The following is a 16,126-nucleotide window of genomic DNA, read 5'->3' on the forward strand; positions in this document are numbered from 1 at the left end:
TGGATGGGTGTATGCTACACTGAGGGAAAAACTGACTGGATGGTCAGGCCCAAAGAGTTATGGTGAATGGAGTTAAATCCAGTCGGTGCCAGTCACAAGTGGTGTTCCTCAGTGCTCAGTATTGGGGCCAGTTCTGTTTAATATCTTCATCAACGATCTGGATGAGGGGATCGAGTGCAGCCTCAGCAAGTTTGGAGATGACACCAAGTTGGGTGGGAGTGTTGATCTGCTTGAGGGTAGGAAGGCTCTGCAGAAGGATCTGAACAGGCTGGATCGATGGGCTAAGGCCAACAGTATGAGGTTCAACAAGGCTGAGTGCCTGGTCCTGCACTTGGGTCACAACAACCCCATGCAACGCTACAGGCTTGGGAAAGATTGGCTGGAAAGCTGCCCAGCAGAAAAAAGGGATCTAGGGGTGCTGGTCAAAAGCTGGATGAGTATGATCCAGTGGTGTGCTCAGGTGGCCAAAAAGGCCAACAGCATCCTGGCTTGTATTAGAAATAGTGTGGCCAGGAGGATAGGGAAGGGACTATCTCCCTGTACTCAGTACTGGTGAGACCATCCCTTGAATGCTGTGTTCAGTTTTGGGCCTCTCACTACAACAGAGACATTGATGTGCTGGAGCGTGTCCAAAGAAGGGCTACCAAGCTGGTGAAAGGTCTGGAGAACAAGCGTTATGAGGAGCGGCTGAGTGATCTGGGGTTGTTTAGCCTAGAGAAAAGGAGGCTGAGGGGAGACCTGATTGCTCTCCACAACTACCTGAAAAGAAGTTGTAGCGAGGTGGAGGTTGGTCTCTTCTCCCAAGTAACAAATGATAGAACAAAAGGAAATGGCCTCAAGTTGTGCCAGGGAAGTTCAGATTGGCTATCAGAAAAAATTTTTTCACAGAAAGGGTTGTCAAGCATTGGATCAAGCTGCCTAGGGCAGTGATTGAGTCACCATCCTTCCAAGTATTTAACAGGTGTGTAGATGTGGTGCTTAGAGATGTAGTTTAGTGGTGGACTTGGCAGTGCTCGTTAACAGTTGGACTTTTTGATTGTAAAGGTCTTTTCCAACTTATGATTCTATGACCTTGGTGTTCTTTGGGAAGTTTTAATACTTTAATCTGAACTTTATTCTAACTAACAATGGAAAAAACATCAGCAGTTTACAGGCGCAAGTTTTCTGTTTTGTGTTTTTCATTGAAAGAGCCCAATTATGCTGGATCACTGAACACTTCATCGCAGGATGGCCCAGCGATCTGTGACAGGGTAACCTGGTTGGCAATTACAGTCACAAAGCTGCTTAAATAATGACCCAGTTTCCACGTGCAGAGTGCTGCTATTTAAGCTGCTAATAGTCGACAATTTGCACAAAAGAATAGCACTTTGTAGTATATTAAACATCTCATACACCTTTAAATGTTCTAAATGAAAGAGCCAGCAATATTAAAACGGAAGATGAGGGAAGGTGTATTTCAGATTTACACCACATACATAAGAACAAACTCTTTTAAAAACTCTTTGAAACTCTTTGAAGGCCCCTATTCTGCAACCTTCATGATTAGAGAGGACGTGTATTGTCTTCTGTGGAAACACTAAAAATACTCACACAGCAGAACAGGGAAAAACTGACACCTGAAGGAAGTTTCTGGGGAAAGAAAATTAAATACTTCCCTTTATCATACACCAAAACACGTTAAAATTTATCTACTAAGCCCGTATAGCAAAGGAACCTCTGGTAACATTTACTTTTACTGTTAAAAAAATGCACATAGAAGAGATGGATTTGTTAAAATCATGCTCGTCTAGCTAAACTGATATTCCCTCTAACAAGTGCCCCTCCTGCTTTGGACAGACGGTAGTGTTACGGTGCTCCTAATGCTCCACCCTCAGTCAAGCCAACGATTGTCACAAGTGTGGCGGTCACACTGACAGACTTCTTTTCCTGCCATGCAAGGCTGCAATACTACACGTTAGCAGGGGAGAACTTTAAAACGTCATGAGCATATCCCGTTCTTGTACGCTAGTGTAGAACGGCCTCCCAAAGATGAAGGAATGTAGACCTGGTTTAATCTTCTCGGCCAAAGCCATTATTATGTTAAGATCGCCCTCTGCTGTTAAGTCAAGATCTATCTTTAAGCTACGAAGAGACTTAAAAGGTTTTTTTCCTTTTTGCCTGCAAGAAAATAAAACCAGGTGTTGTAAAAAAGAACAGAGGAAGTTTCTCAAAGCCTGCTTTCTGTTATTTGTTCACTTACGTGTCATCCTCTATGTATTTTATTAAAATTAAGGCTTTCCTGTGGAGGACTAGCAGAAATTGTGCAAGGAAAGTACTCCTTAGAGACAAGCCAGGCTTCAGATGAAAGATCTGTTAAAAATCACACCAGAAAATTAAGTAGACATGGAAATTCGAGAATCATTTTAAGAATATGGAGTGTAAAGAAACATTGCATAAACATGTAACATATCCTTAATTATAGCAAAACACACACATTAGCAGCAGCTTTGTAAATATACTCAACATTCTTTCTTAGCTTTCTAGCTGCTCAGATGCAATAAATTAATATGTTTTAAAATTCTGTTTGTATAAAGTATTATTTTCCATTTTAAAATGATCTGAAATCAAGGCCAGGCAGAAAATGTGCATTGCTTTTCATACAAAGGAGTTTCAGTGTTATACTAATACTGCAAATATCACAAGTATCTTTCTCTCTAGTTATGCAGAGAAGAATCATAGCACTAGCATGCAAAAGAGCTACCAAGCCAACAAATTATCTGTTCTTGTTAAATTATCTGTTACAAGGGCTCAAAGTACTCTTGGCTCTTGTTCTTTTGAAAAAGCTACAATTACCTGATCCAGGAAGGCTTTTACTAATGTATCTCGATGCAGGATATCTTGAAAGACGTTTCTACAGAAAAGAAAGCAAACAAACGTGATGTAATGCCATGAAAGGACACTAACTGTCTAGCAGTTGTGCAAAGCAACAGCATTACTGTTTACAATCTGGAAGAAATTAAAAGTGAATTTTAGTGAATTATAATCGCGCTATTTTTAAAGCGAGGACAGAATTTTAAAGCAAAACTTTCAGATTAAATGAACCAAACCCAGGAGAGTGATTGGGCCCTACCAAATACAATTAGCTCTGTTATATCCCGAACTAAAACAGGCAACAAAATTAACATAACATCATCAGAAGTATCAATGAAAATGAACTTTAGTAACATTTAATGCAACAAAACTACTGACAGAACTGATGAATTCCTCCAAAACAAATGCAACTACCAGAACTGAAGGAGCTTCTTAGAAGAAAAAAAAAACCCTCATGTACTTTATTAGAAAGTACATTTCGTACTACTTTAATCTCTTGTCCCAAATCAAGCAACTTTGAGAGATGTGAGAGAGGAGTACATACAAATCAGGTGTGAAACTCTCATCTGTGTGGATAATATGATCTTGAGACATTTCTTCATCTGAATTAGCTCTCCAAAATGCTGTCAGCTCAGATCTCATGTATCGTCGTTGGTTATAGATGTGTTCATGACAAGGGGGCATCTGCTTCACTGTATTGACGTCTACATCTATATGTGTAGTCGGATATGGGGCATACATTACTTGACGGAAAGGCAACACAAAGCTTCCTGTTGCATCCTGTTTTAGTAAAAAAAAAATAAATTATTCTAGATACTTTTTTTAAAAAAAACAAAGCTATATTGGAATAAAACAATATTCAAACATCATGTCTAAATTTTAAATCCCAATTGTTTACATATGTTTTGTTTGAGAGAACTGGCGGTTGCAGAGCAGTAAAAAGTCCTTCATACTGGATGATTCCCTTAATATAACAGTGAAAATAAGTACTGAGGTAACCTATGTGTTACAGTATTGCATCATCTGGTTCATGAGCCCATTAACATTACAGTATTACATTTATCTGGTAAGTTTACACTGCTCACCACAGCCAAGAAGCATTATTTTTCTCTTCATCTTCACCCATTGCTACAGCTTTTTTAAAATACTTGGGAATTCTAAGACTGGTGGACTCCTATTTTTTGGTTTTGGTACAACACAAAAACTTAATGCCTTTTAGGATTCTAGCCCCAAGTAGGCAAAAGAGTATTATTACTGTACCTCAAAGTATAGGAACAATTCTGGACTACAATCAAGAAATTGATGTGTCAGAGAAAAGCCTGGCTTGGAATTTTAACATGCAAATAGTTACAAGGAAAACTATAGTTCCAGAGAAAGGAATCAAGGGAAGATGACATATTTCTTCGAACATTAATATGTGTATGTATGTGCATATAAGACGCGCACACATACACATACACAGAAGAATGTCCTTACACTACAGAAGAATAGAACTTTCCTAAGCATACTTACTTTGAGTAAGCCTTGAACAAAAAGTCCTGACTCATATTTGAAAGAAGACTCATTTCTACAGAGTCTGGAACACTTCCGCTCTGACGGTGTAAGAAACAGACACAATGTTCTCACAATCTGGATTAGAAAGAACAGTTTTGGAAAACATGGAAAATGTTAAAGAATGAATCGATTTTCAAATGTAATTTCTGACTAGAAGGCATTTCAAATGATAAACAAAAAAGTGCATCATGCTTATTAGAAAAGTCAGAACTTTACCAAGGTCATACAATAGTGACACGCTTAAATTATTAAGCTGTAAACCGTATTACTCCAACTTCTTGTCAAATGAAGAAAAAAATCCAACGCTTTTTGGTAAAGTTCATTTTTTAGCCAGCTATGTTGAACAAATCACTTTTGCCTTCTGCTACTTCTTCCTATTACATAAACATGAGTTACTGTGAATACTTTCCTAGCCTTTTAAGCCTCTATTTGAGTCCATATTGAAACAGCAGCTATTGTCTCCAATCAAGCACAGTCAATTTTCTAAATAAGTATCCATGCTTATTTCCCCAGCAATTTCCTCCAACTCTCCATTAGAAACAGCAAAGATACTTCATTATCCATTTTCAAACTCCTGTCCTGCAACAGCTACAAGCAGTCATCTCCAAACCCAGACACGTATTCCATTCTGCTAGTCTTTCGGTCTTAGCCTGTGGTGTCCTGCCTGTGCCTGCAAGGTGTTTGAGAAGGCTTCATATTTGTAACAATGTGTTGATGCAGCACCTACACAAAGACAACCCAGTTTCTGATTACGGCTTTTCGCCACTTCAGCAAGATGCGATAGGTGGGTTTTTTTACTTCAAGGAAAGCTAAAGTATGCCATAACGAAAGCAAATTACTTCAGAACAGTTGCACTGTGACACGCAGAGCACACTGCTGATAAGAACCTGTGTAGAATTTTTGAAATTTACCCTGGATGTATCTTGAGACTTACATTCTTCTAGACTGTTTTTCTCCCATGGTGCTGAGCTTAATAATACATTATTTTACACACTCATAAGCATTTAGACCTTAAAGACTTTTAATTAATTATTTTATGAATGATAAACTTTAAGCTTTTTATAATCACTTAAACCTTTAACATTTCCTCTATTATGCTGACTTAATCATGTGCAAATCTTACGTCCCTGAAACAATACTTATTAACTGTGGTTAGCTGACTTCAGCTAACAACTCAGAATTTTCTTTTCCCTGATTCCTCCGTTTTTAATTTGAGTATCAGCATTTACTGTTTATTTGATCAGAGGGGCGTTACCATCACTTCTAATCCACAGGGAACAAAGTTTTTCCCCCTTCTAGTTTTTATAAAGCATCACAAACTGCTTAGTTTAAAACGCAGGTTTGCCAAAGGTGCCTTGACTTTTTTAAAAAGAATAATATTATATTTCACTGCAGCAAGGAACCCTACGTACTATAAAATACACAATATATAATATACATAGTCTACAGTTAACATATAATCTATCCAGCAGGCCCACTGTTCTTATTATTTCACACTGAAGCAATACACACAGATACATACATGTATCAAAAAAGGCATAATCAACTTCGAGAATTACAATGAGTTTTTACTCAAAGGAAGGTTTCAGTCTTACCAAATAAACCATAGCTCAATAATTAGTACATCACAATTAAAAACATAATCAGACAGAAAAGCCCAATACACAAAAACATTCTCTCTCAGCAAATGAAGTTATCTGAATGTACTGCTTCTCCACACGTGCCACGGCAGGACCTTTGTCACGGTCTCGGGACATGGGACAATTGTTATTGCACGGCCCAGAAGCCCCAGTGTGAACTGAAAACTTGTAATTCTATGTAACTACACAGAAACTTAAATTGAAAGAAGGCAGATTTAGATTGGATATAAGGAAGAAATTTTTCACTCAGAGGGTGGTGAGGCACTGGAACAGGTTGTCCAGAGAAGCTGTGGATGCCCCATCCCTGGAAGTGTTCAAGGCCAGGTTGGATGAGGCTTTGGGCAACCTGGTGTAGTGGAGGGTTTCCCTGCCCATGGCAGGGGGCTTGGAACTAGATGATCTTTGAGGTCCCTTCCAACCCGAACCATTCTATGATGCTATGAAACCTACCCTCCCAGCAGTATTGGTATACTCATTAAGCGCAGTGGTGCCTGATACCCGAAGGGTCCAGGATTGCACACTTCTTTTCATTTCCATTCATTACAGGGATATTCTGAATCAAAGCAGTTTATTAAAGGATTCGGCCGTGAATGTAGAGAGGCAACTGATTTAGTGAAATACATTTTCTCACAAAGAAAACAACATTTTTTTCATGATTTGTCTCTGAATATCCTACCTGAAAAATAACTTCGGTGTCTTTATTGGAAAGGATGGAATAACACCCTAATTAAAATGTAAGTCAAAGGGAAATATCTCTGAACAAAACACTGATACATGGCACTATGCTGAAAAGAAATACACTTTAAGAAATATTTCAATGGACAGTAAACACAAGTGAACCTCTTCCAGGAATTACTTTCAATTTATCTGAAACTAGCATTTTGGCATAATCAAAAAGGTGTATACAAAAAAAAAAGACTTGGAAATACTTCTGAATAAGGAAAACATCCCCATTTGAATTTTCTTTCACATACTGGGTAAGCTTAAAATAAGCATCAAGAAACTCTCCATTTACACCAAAATATTAGAGGAAAAGCAGTGCAGGGGATGGCTTCATATTGGTTCAAATTAAATATTTCATAAAAAGCTTAGAACAGAGTTGAAAATAATAACAGCATGGGTAAAAAAAGTCTACCATAAAAATGTAATTATTGTCTTGTTTTGAAATGACAGCTTCCAAGACTGACCTTCTTTCCTCCCAAATGATGATGTATATACTCTTCCCCATTAAGAGGTACAGCTAATGCTGCTTACTGTTTCTAGACCTGGAAGCTTCTAAACATCATCCCTACCGATGTGCTCCAGCACATATGACCCACTGAGTGTTCTGTCATTACAGGACTCTATTTCAGGGGTTTATACCTGTACTTTGCCTCTTTGTGGTCCTTCTGGAAAGCTGAGTCACACCTAATGTAAGACCTAACTGTTACACTGTGTACTTATTTACCAATTCAGTTTTAAAAAGTCTGAAGATGAAGCCAACACAAACACAGCTACAAAGAAAAAAATGCTGGAATTGCTGGAGTGGTTTAAGGTCCTAGTAAGCTCGCTGGTTTCAACATGTGTGTGACACTACGGATTCAACAGCTTTCAGGTTCCATGAAACACAAGCAGTTTGTGACACAGAAGTGCATTTATTCCCCAGTGTAAGAAAAATTATGCAGATCCTAATTTCTTATGAGTACACAGGCAATACCTATTAACACAGCTGAACTCAGCAAGCCAGTTCAGGCCCCTTCAATTTGTACACTTTAGCTAATAAACCTAATTTTAAAAGCTCAGACTCATTTGGCACTCAAATTAAATACATTGGTTTTCTTATAGTTGCCAGAATACAACTGATAAGGCAATTTTCAGGCAGAATTATCAAATGTTAGACCTATCAGCTGAAGTAAGACAACCAGACAACAGCATTCCTTCCTTCTTCAACCTGAAGTACGTTTATAGATAAACTTTTTTTCCAAATAACACACTAACACTCCTAATAATCTACATTTAAGTTGTGTTTATTAGAAAGCACATTACCTTATTAACTTTTTCTGCGCTGCTTCCTACAACTACAGAACAACCACAGGTCTGCAGGTGTGAACTAATTGCACTGCAAACAAAACCAAACATCGGTTAATACATTTAATCAGACTTTTCAAGTGAAACAATTATCGTCTCCACAAGAAGAATGAAGTGCTTTTAAAATAAATACAGGCACATACCTACAGGACCTCACACAGCTGTGTAGGTTACTGCTGAAATCCAAAAGTTCAACGGTATTTACATTTTCATTTTGATGAATAAGACGACTGTCGCTCAGAATCTCCAAACACCAATTACAGAGTGAGCAAACTGTCTCCTGCTACTACCTAACTGTATTATAGAATCTGTATAAAATAATTAATCTAAAGTAACAGAAGACATACTAATAATGAAGGACTTAAAAACATCTTGAAATAAGATCTGTTCCATAGTTGTCCTCATTTTCTGAAGCTGGATCAGAAGCCAGTTTTGGGAGACTTGGCGGGTAAACTGTTCTACTCTTCGTGACTACATGGGCAAGAACATGTCACAAGCTTGAGTCCCTCAGAATACGCACAGGTATGCTGGAAGTTGATGACTAATCTTGTGAACTGCCAGCAGCACAGATCTGATTTAATTTATCTTACGTTTGGAGGCTGCACTAAATATACAGGGACTAACTTGACAACTCTTGACTTGTTCTTAAGCAACTTCTGTTGAGGTTTCTTATCCTTACCCTCCCTTTCCCCCTGTACTTTCTCAAACCAGCACCTGGCCCGCAGCTTCAAAAAGCCTAGACACCCTAGAAAGTCTAGAAACTATTAAATAATCTTCTCCAATATCTGTGAAGTGTCCAAGGCCAGGTTGGAGGAGGCTTTGAGAAACTTGATCTAGTGGAAGGCGTCCCTGCCCATGGCAGGGGGTGGGTAATTGATGATCTTTAAGGTCCCTTCCAATCTAAACCATTCTATGATTCTATGCTATCTTACTGAAGGATGCATTCTAGGTGATTGATTGGTTCTAATAAACACTTCTAATTCATAAAGACTATACTAGCTGTATTCAAGACTCTGAAATTCCACACGGGAACTTACAGCGGACTTGTTAGTATTTATCTTATCAAGTATATCCTATGAGTTGAATTTAAGGCCATCTGATACTTAGGAATTCTTCCTTTGGGGCAGAAATAGATGGTCAGTTTCATTTAGAAGTTACTAAGAAAGCATCACAGCTTATTTTAGAGGTTGGCATTGTTGATAAGGCAGTTTATTTAGTTTAATCCAAGTTTTATTCCATGACATGTATAAATCCACACAACACTATACTTAAGACTTGAAATCTGAACCTAAATGAGCTGATAAGCTTTGCAGATAAGCTAAAAAGCAGACATTTGGATCCTTCATGCGAACGGCCCAGTTATTCTTTTCTTTTCAGGACAAAACTTCCAGGGAGAGGAAGCAGCAAGAAGAGATAACTGACATCCTACAGTCTACTACCTGCCCAATATATCTCCGACTGGTATGAGAATAGTTCATCATTGTAGGATCAATGGCTCTAGTTGTTTACAAAAATCCATTCCAGGATATTCACTTCATTATTTCCCAAAATCTCTGTGGAACTAAATACTACATTATTGTGAAGAATTAGTTAATTTAACACATGAATTTATGTAGTACTGAAAGTATATACGACGCTGTATAAATAGATAGCACTAAGCACTACATAAATGAATGCAGTTTCACGGGATATGTTCTGAAAGGTAACAGAACATCAATTAAAATCTACAAAATACACTTTCCCACAGGACGAGATAAGTTGCTCTCAAATGCAACTACTTTCACTTATGCATCAAAAACAAGAGGAAAAAAAGGGAAATACACAATTTAATTATAAGCGTTCTATACGCCATACCATTAATGACTTTTATTCATAGTTTATGCAGTAAATGCAATCCAAGTTTTCAGTGTTTCATAAAAAATTATATTTGATAGGAATTATATTATCAATCAAATGACTCTGTGACAACACAGACTATAGAGATGCAGCTACTAGCCCAGAGCCATTCTTCTAAAAAGACAGCAACTGCTACAGCATTTTATAGACAAAATCTCAAAAAGCCAAATAGATGTCATCTTCCCCCCCTCCTACAAAGAAAACTAATCTGTGTTCACATGCACATACAGATAGAGATATATATATGCATATAAAAGTTTAAACCATTTTAGTACAGCATAAATAAAAACTGAAATTCATACTTGAGAAGAAAGCCTTCATGGCAACTATCCCCAATGTCATCATCGTTTAGCACTGTGTCACTTATCTGAAATGCAAGTAAATATAAACAAAGTTTAGACAATGATCTGCAACACCTTCCGATTAATTGATCTTTATTTCTAATAACAGGTGGGAACTGTTTGGGAACGATTTAAGCTAAGTTGTAAGACTGCCCAAAAAAGCACAACCTTAAAAAGACCTTCTAACTTTAGCCAAAGCATTTTGAAAATGAGAAAGTTCCTCGATTATTAAATGTTCTTCACCAGTCACAAGTCATATTCCTCACAGTGATTTTTTTTCTATAACCTTGTCCAGAACACTTTAAATTAATGCATGTGAGATCACTTCTACTTCTTCCATGAGAAAACTAAATCACACTGAAACAGGTTTCAACAATAAAACCATTTACTTCCCCATTGATTTTGTTTTGCATCAAACAGCCTTTCTACTCCACTTTCAAAAACAGTACCATCCTACGCATTGAATTTTGCTAAGTGCTGACCATAAAAACCACTGGTAGTATTGTCATACTTACCAGGCTAAAACAGTTACGTTAAACCATTCCCTATACAACTTAGGAGAACTTGATGTGAAACAACTGGGGAAGTTATAACAACCGTGAGGTTTTGTCTGCCAAAGACAGTACCAAAATAGAGTGCCAAAGCCACTTTTTTTATTCAGAATGCAAAGAACACAAGGACTTACATCGATTTCTTCTGGAACGCTGTGTGATTTCATAGATGAAAGGAGCTCCATTACAGGAATGACTTCTCCTGTCAGCATTGGAATGATGCTCTGGCCCTGTGCAATAAATAAAACGCTTGAAGTAAAAGCACATTGTGCAGTATCAGAAGTTACCACTAACATGAACTTGCAATATTACATGCGTAACATCTTTAACTTCCTATTGTTTGGAAGTGTGGTATGAGTGGAAATCGATGCATAGAATTCTTGGGCTTTTCTCATCAATAATTATGAATTAGAAACATACATTCTGCTTCTCAAGATCATGTCTAAAATGTATTTCCAGGGTCCTACGCTAATTTTCACAATTAGTTTGATTTGCTTAGACAAGAAGTATTTGGAGTGAGGTAATTTAATCACACCATATTATGTGCAATTACTGTTAAGCATTTCAGATCCAAGTCTGATGTTTTAACAATGACAGGAAACCAAAACCAGGCATATTAATTATTGTCACACAAAATTACTTATCTGATTTATCTATCACAAGAAACCGAAGCCACAATTTCATATTTACAGTTTCAGAAATCAAATTCTTTTCACAGAACCATTAGGTCTCCAACCACGTTCCCACATGACATAGTCCATAAGTCTTTGTAACTTGAAAAGGTAAGGATCTAGTGAAAAATAATCCTTGATCAGAGGTGAGCATGAATCTATGGAAGCTACTACCTTTACAGAGCTGCAAGTTCAAGTAAATGACTTTCCTTTTCTGAAAGGTAATATTCTTCATAGATTTCCACTTTACCCATAAAGCGATGAAATACATTTTCCTTCAACTTGTTCACAGCTTCCATCATTCTATCTTCAGAAACTTTTCCTCCTCTGCATGGCAGGCGATCAGCCAGTCCAAAGTATCTTCCTGGATGCCAAAACTAAGAAGCAGCACCAACTTCTAGTCACCAGATGCAGTCAAATAGTTTTGTGATGGTGTGCCATACACATCAACCAGACGGCCCTTACCTGATCCTCCATTCTCTCTGTGCCTTCCAATACAATCTTCTGGAAATGTTCTTGCCTCTCCTGAGCAAGAGAAGCAGTTAAATATGAACGTTCTGGTATTTGTTTATATATTTACGCACACAACAGTCAAATGGTACAGTTTCTTCCCTGTGGAGTCACGCTTCTTAGATTCAAATTTTGATGTTCAAGTCTTTTTTTGTTTACAGAGTTGACATTTGCGGGAAATGATGTCATTTTAAACAGATCAATGCTCCCTGCTCTGCCCCCCACCAAACCTTCCACATGCTTGAGCAGGAGTAGCAGGAAAGGGAGGGTGTGATGACAATGACAAAACATTAAGTTTCTTCATTACAGATCAAGAAAATGCCAAATGATCAGATTATGGTGCAGAATTCCGCTTAATGTATGGATTTTTACTTTCAAATGGATAAGGTACAGACTGATGGTTCCTGATGCAGCAAGAGAAAAATGAGATCTCCAAAATTACAAAAATTATGTGTTTAGAGACGTTAGGAAAAACAGGACTTCTTTTTCCACATCTTGAGACACTGACTAGTCTTCAAAACATTGTTTTATAAACAAGTACAGGAGACATGAAACCTCAAAATACACAAAACACAATGTACAAGAGACTGGACAAAGTTCTCCAAACTGACTCATCAGCAGATGAGTAGCAAACTGCATTCAAAATGCAACTTACAATGGAATCGAGATATTATTCACAAAGAGAATTCAGCATTAATCACTGGAACAGTCAATACAATATGCAAAAAATGGAAGATGCTGCGAGAACTAATGATATCTTTTGCTAGATGCTGACAGGTTATTGCATTTTTATTGGTTACTCATTAGTTTCCTGTGACTGAACTACTTAAGGTTGACCAACTTCAAGTGGAAAAGAATTTACGTAACTTTATTTGAGTAGATGAATAGGCAATAAGCTACAGTAACTTGCCCTAAAACAGTAATAAAACTTGTCTAAGCATCTAAAAGAACCATCCACGAAAAACAATACTGAAATGAGGCAGATTCCTTTGGGGCACCTCCACGCTTGAGTTCAGTGTCAGTGAAGTAAAACATCCTTGACAATGAAGATCCTTTGCTTTAAAAGAAGTCAGTCTTCATGATGATAAAGCTGAACGAGTGGTGTAAGCCACTTCTTTACAGAAATGTAACTTCTCAAAATTATTAGACAAACACCTGGAAGATAAGATTGAAGCAGATAAAGGGGTTTCTAATCCCATACAGACGACTTGCTTGGAGTTGCTTGTCTGTCTTTGCCAGTCTAAGCGTTGCTCCATGTTTTTCATAGTCCTCAAGTTCAGAAGGTTTCTTCTCTTCTAAAGTCCAGCTGGAACTGTTGTTTGGCCTACACAGAACTCATGAGAACTGATAACCACAACCATTAGAAATTCCAGAGCAGATGCACAGCTCCTTTCAGATACGACTTTGACATTTTTTGTTCTATTGAAGCCATAGTTGCTGAACTGCCTCAACACGTAAACTACAAAATAAACCTGTTTTATTTCAATATTATCATTCTACAACTCATGCCTGAATTTTAATCTACATTTTCAAAGCAGTTTTCTCTCTTCTAGGTAAGGATGCAGAACTGCAGGTACATGCAAGGATCTTTGCACTTCCTCAAAAAAAAAAAAAAAAAAGAAAAGAAAGACAATAAATGTCTAATGTATCACTATCTCAGCTAACCCAGTTGACCTATATGCTTCAAAAACATCTGAAAAATAATAAAGTACTTAATGATTAATTTCTGAGGAAACTAGTAGAAAACATTTTTTTGTCATTCTCAATGCCACCCGAAGGCTATTTCTACTGTGGAAACATACTGATATGGATAAATGTTCAAAAAGAGAGAAGACATACTACAGTTAAGAATGATGGACAATTCTTATTTGACCACACACATTAAAAGTGAGTACAGAGGACACCAAATGAAGAAGAAGAAACATAATCAAGGACGTGAGACAGCATTCACTTCTGTCAAAAGCACTAACATTCAACAGGCTTTCAGAAGACTAGATAAGGAATGAAATATTTGTGTTTCTACTATTTTGAAAAGGAACTTTACGTTCTATCCTTCCTCTGGAAAAAAAGAAACAAACACAAGTATCAAGAGCCAATATGATGGAAAACACTGCCAACCATCATCAGGCAATATAGCAAAAATAAATGGAGTTTGTTTGTGTAGCAAAAAGGAAACACCATCACAAAAATTAACATTAGCTTATTATTTCTGGAATCTTAATTACTTTAGATAAAAGCACTCCAAAAGGAAGTTTAAAGTATGTTGACTAGAGGTCTCAGAAGGGGAACAAAAACTTTATCAAACTTGCATCACCATACACATTACAGCTGACATGCAATCTACTGCTCTAAGACAACTTGTACTTCATGAAGATGACAGAGATTTTAATTTTCGTTATCAGAACGTTATTTGTTTTTACCAAAAATACATTAAAATTTTCACTTAATAAGTAAATATCCATAATGTACCCAAAAGTAAGAGTTGCAATTCTTCAGAAAAATGTAGCATGTTTTCCTTTCAGAATTCTAGAAGTAGAAATACTTGGACTAAAGTAGATGTATTTTTGTGGTTCTCCCGTTAGTTCTACACAATTTAACACCTGCCAAACCATTCACTGATACCCTTTTTTAGAAAAAGGAAACTGTAACAGCAATGACAACATTAATTGCATTGGTTCCCTTTTCTGGGCCTAAACAGTGAAAACAATAATTTGAAACACTTTAAGTTTACAATTCTACCTTTTTTAAATACTAATTAAGACAGCTAAAAGCAACAATTTATATAAAATCAGCGAGATTAAAAACTGTCCAGCATACTTATTTCACCTAGATGTCCTCATACAAGTTATATACTACCAGGCTAAATCCTGTGGCTAAAAACTCCAGCCTTGAACTTGCTGACATTGATAACTTCTAACCTTCAAAACCGTATACTTGTAGAGAGGTCAGGCTCCTCTCAGTTTTTGTGTCTGAACTTCTACGTAACAGGTGTCACAGAATCTTAATTCTTGCTTTTGCTCAAGACGACTTGGCCAACTGTTTTTAGTAAAGAACAATAAACCTACCTTATGCATCCATATTCTTCCTTTCCTTATAATATGTGTTAACCTATCCACGCACACCCTGTGAAGTGGCAGGTAGAAGCCAAGTTCACTTTGTGGAAGTATAATTGATAGTCCATATGTGCTTCGGTCTCCGTTCCAGTTTCCATCAAAAATTAATGACACAATGATTACCCTTTTTTCTGCCAAGACAAAGAACTTCACATCTATTGCACCGCTTTCTGCATTCCGAAGTATTTCTCCATTCAGGGTGTGGTTAGCAAGAAAAGTTATTTCACCATCACTGAGAAGTACCTGTTCTGTCTTTGGGGCCCAGATATGCCGCACTCGGGGGCCAAGAATATTGTCCCAGTAAGCGAAAGTGGCAGCTAATAAAGGTGACTCGCCATTCAAAGAGATCTCCGTTTTAGCAACTGCAGGAGATGGTGGTGGACAAAGAGCTGACATGCCGTCTTCCTCTCTTGTGTATACCTGAAATGCTTACATTACCTGAAAAAAAGTTTTCATAGAAAAAAACAAAATTAGAGCAGCACTCATTATCTCATCTTCTTTTGCTTCCAAATAAGACTTCAAGAGACAACCTGACTTCTACACCTGAGATTTCATTGTAGACTTCATTCAGGAAGGAAGTGTATAGGAATATCTTTCACATACGTTTACAAACGTCAGCCAGTCAGACCTCAAATACGCTTTACTCACTATACAAGTATGATGAGTCTGCACAACATACAACTTGTCTAAGAAAACTGACATCTGACAGTAAGATGACATGCAGGGTGTTGCAATACAAGACAAATCCTCAGCACTTCTTAGAACGCATTGATGGAAAATTCTTCATATCGTGTAGACACAGATCCTGAAAACATTTTCCCTAACAGTTTCCAATAACTCTACAGCTTCTCCATTTTGGTGAGGCTGTAGAAGATAACAGGAAGTTTCACATTCCCTGAAAGTTATGCTAGAGCCATGGGAACACATTAAATA

General features: G+C 37.3%; 1 protein-coding gene across 2 annotated transcripts; it reads right to left on the reverse strand.

The window, feature by feature from the left end:
- Positions 1 to 524: 524 nt before the first annotated feature.
- Positions 525 to 15,628, reverse strand: C9orf72 (C9orf72-SMCR8 complex subunit). 2 transcript variants are annotated; one of them, XM_009978385.2, is made up of 10 exons: positions 15,146 to 15,628; positions 12,036 to 12,095; positions 11,034 to 11,129; positions 10,310 to 10,374; positions 8,070 to 8,142; positions 4,363 to 4,479; positions 3,395 to 3,630; positions 2,833 to 2,890; positions 2,240 to 2,349; positions 525 to 2,157 (listed from the first exon to the last, which is right to left on the reverse strand). In XM_009978385.2, exons 1-10 carry the CDS (start codon positions 15,587 to 15,589, stop codon positions 1,971 to 1,973), a joined length of 1,446 nt encoding a protein of 481 aa, XP_009976687.1. In that variant the 5' UTR covers positions 15,590 to 15,628; the 3' UTR covers positions 525 to 1,970. The 2 variants fall into 2 exon arrangements, with proteins under 2 accessions (XP_009976687.1, XP_086485811.1); XM_086629685.1 differs by lacking the exon at positions 12,036 to 12,095.
- Positions 15,629 to 16,126: the final 498 nt, after the last annotated feature.

The sequence above is a fragment of the Tauraco erythrolophus genome, chromosome Z (assembly GCF_009769465.1).
Source record: "Tauraco erythrolophus isolate bTauEry1 chromosome Z, bTauEry1.pri, whole genome shotgun sequence".
NCBI lineage: Eukaryota > Metazoa > Chordata > Aves > Musophagiformes > Musophagidae > Tauraco > Tauraco erythrolophus.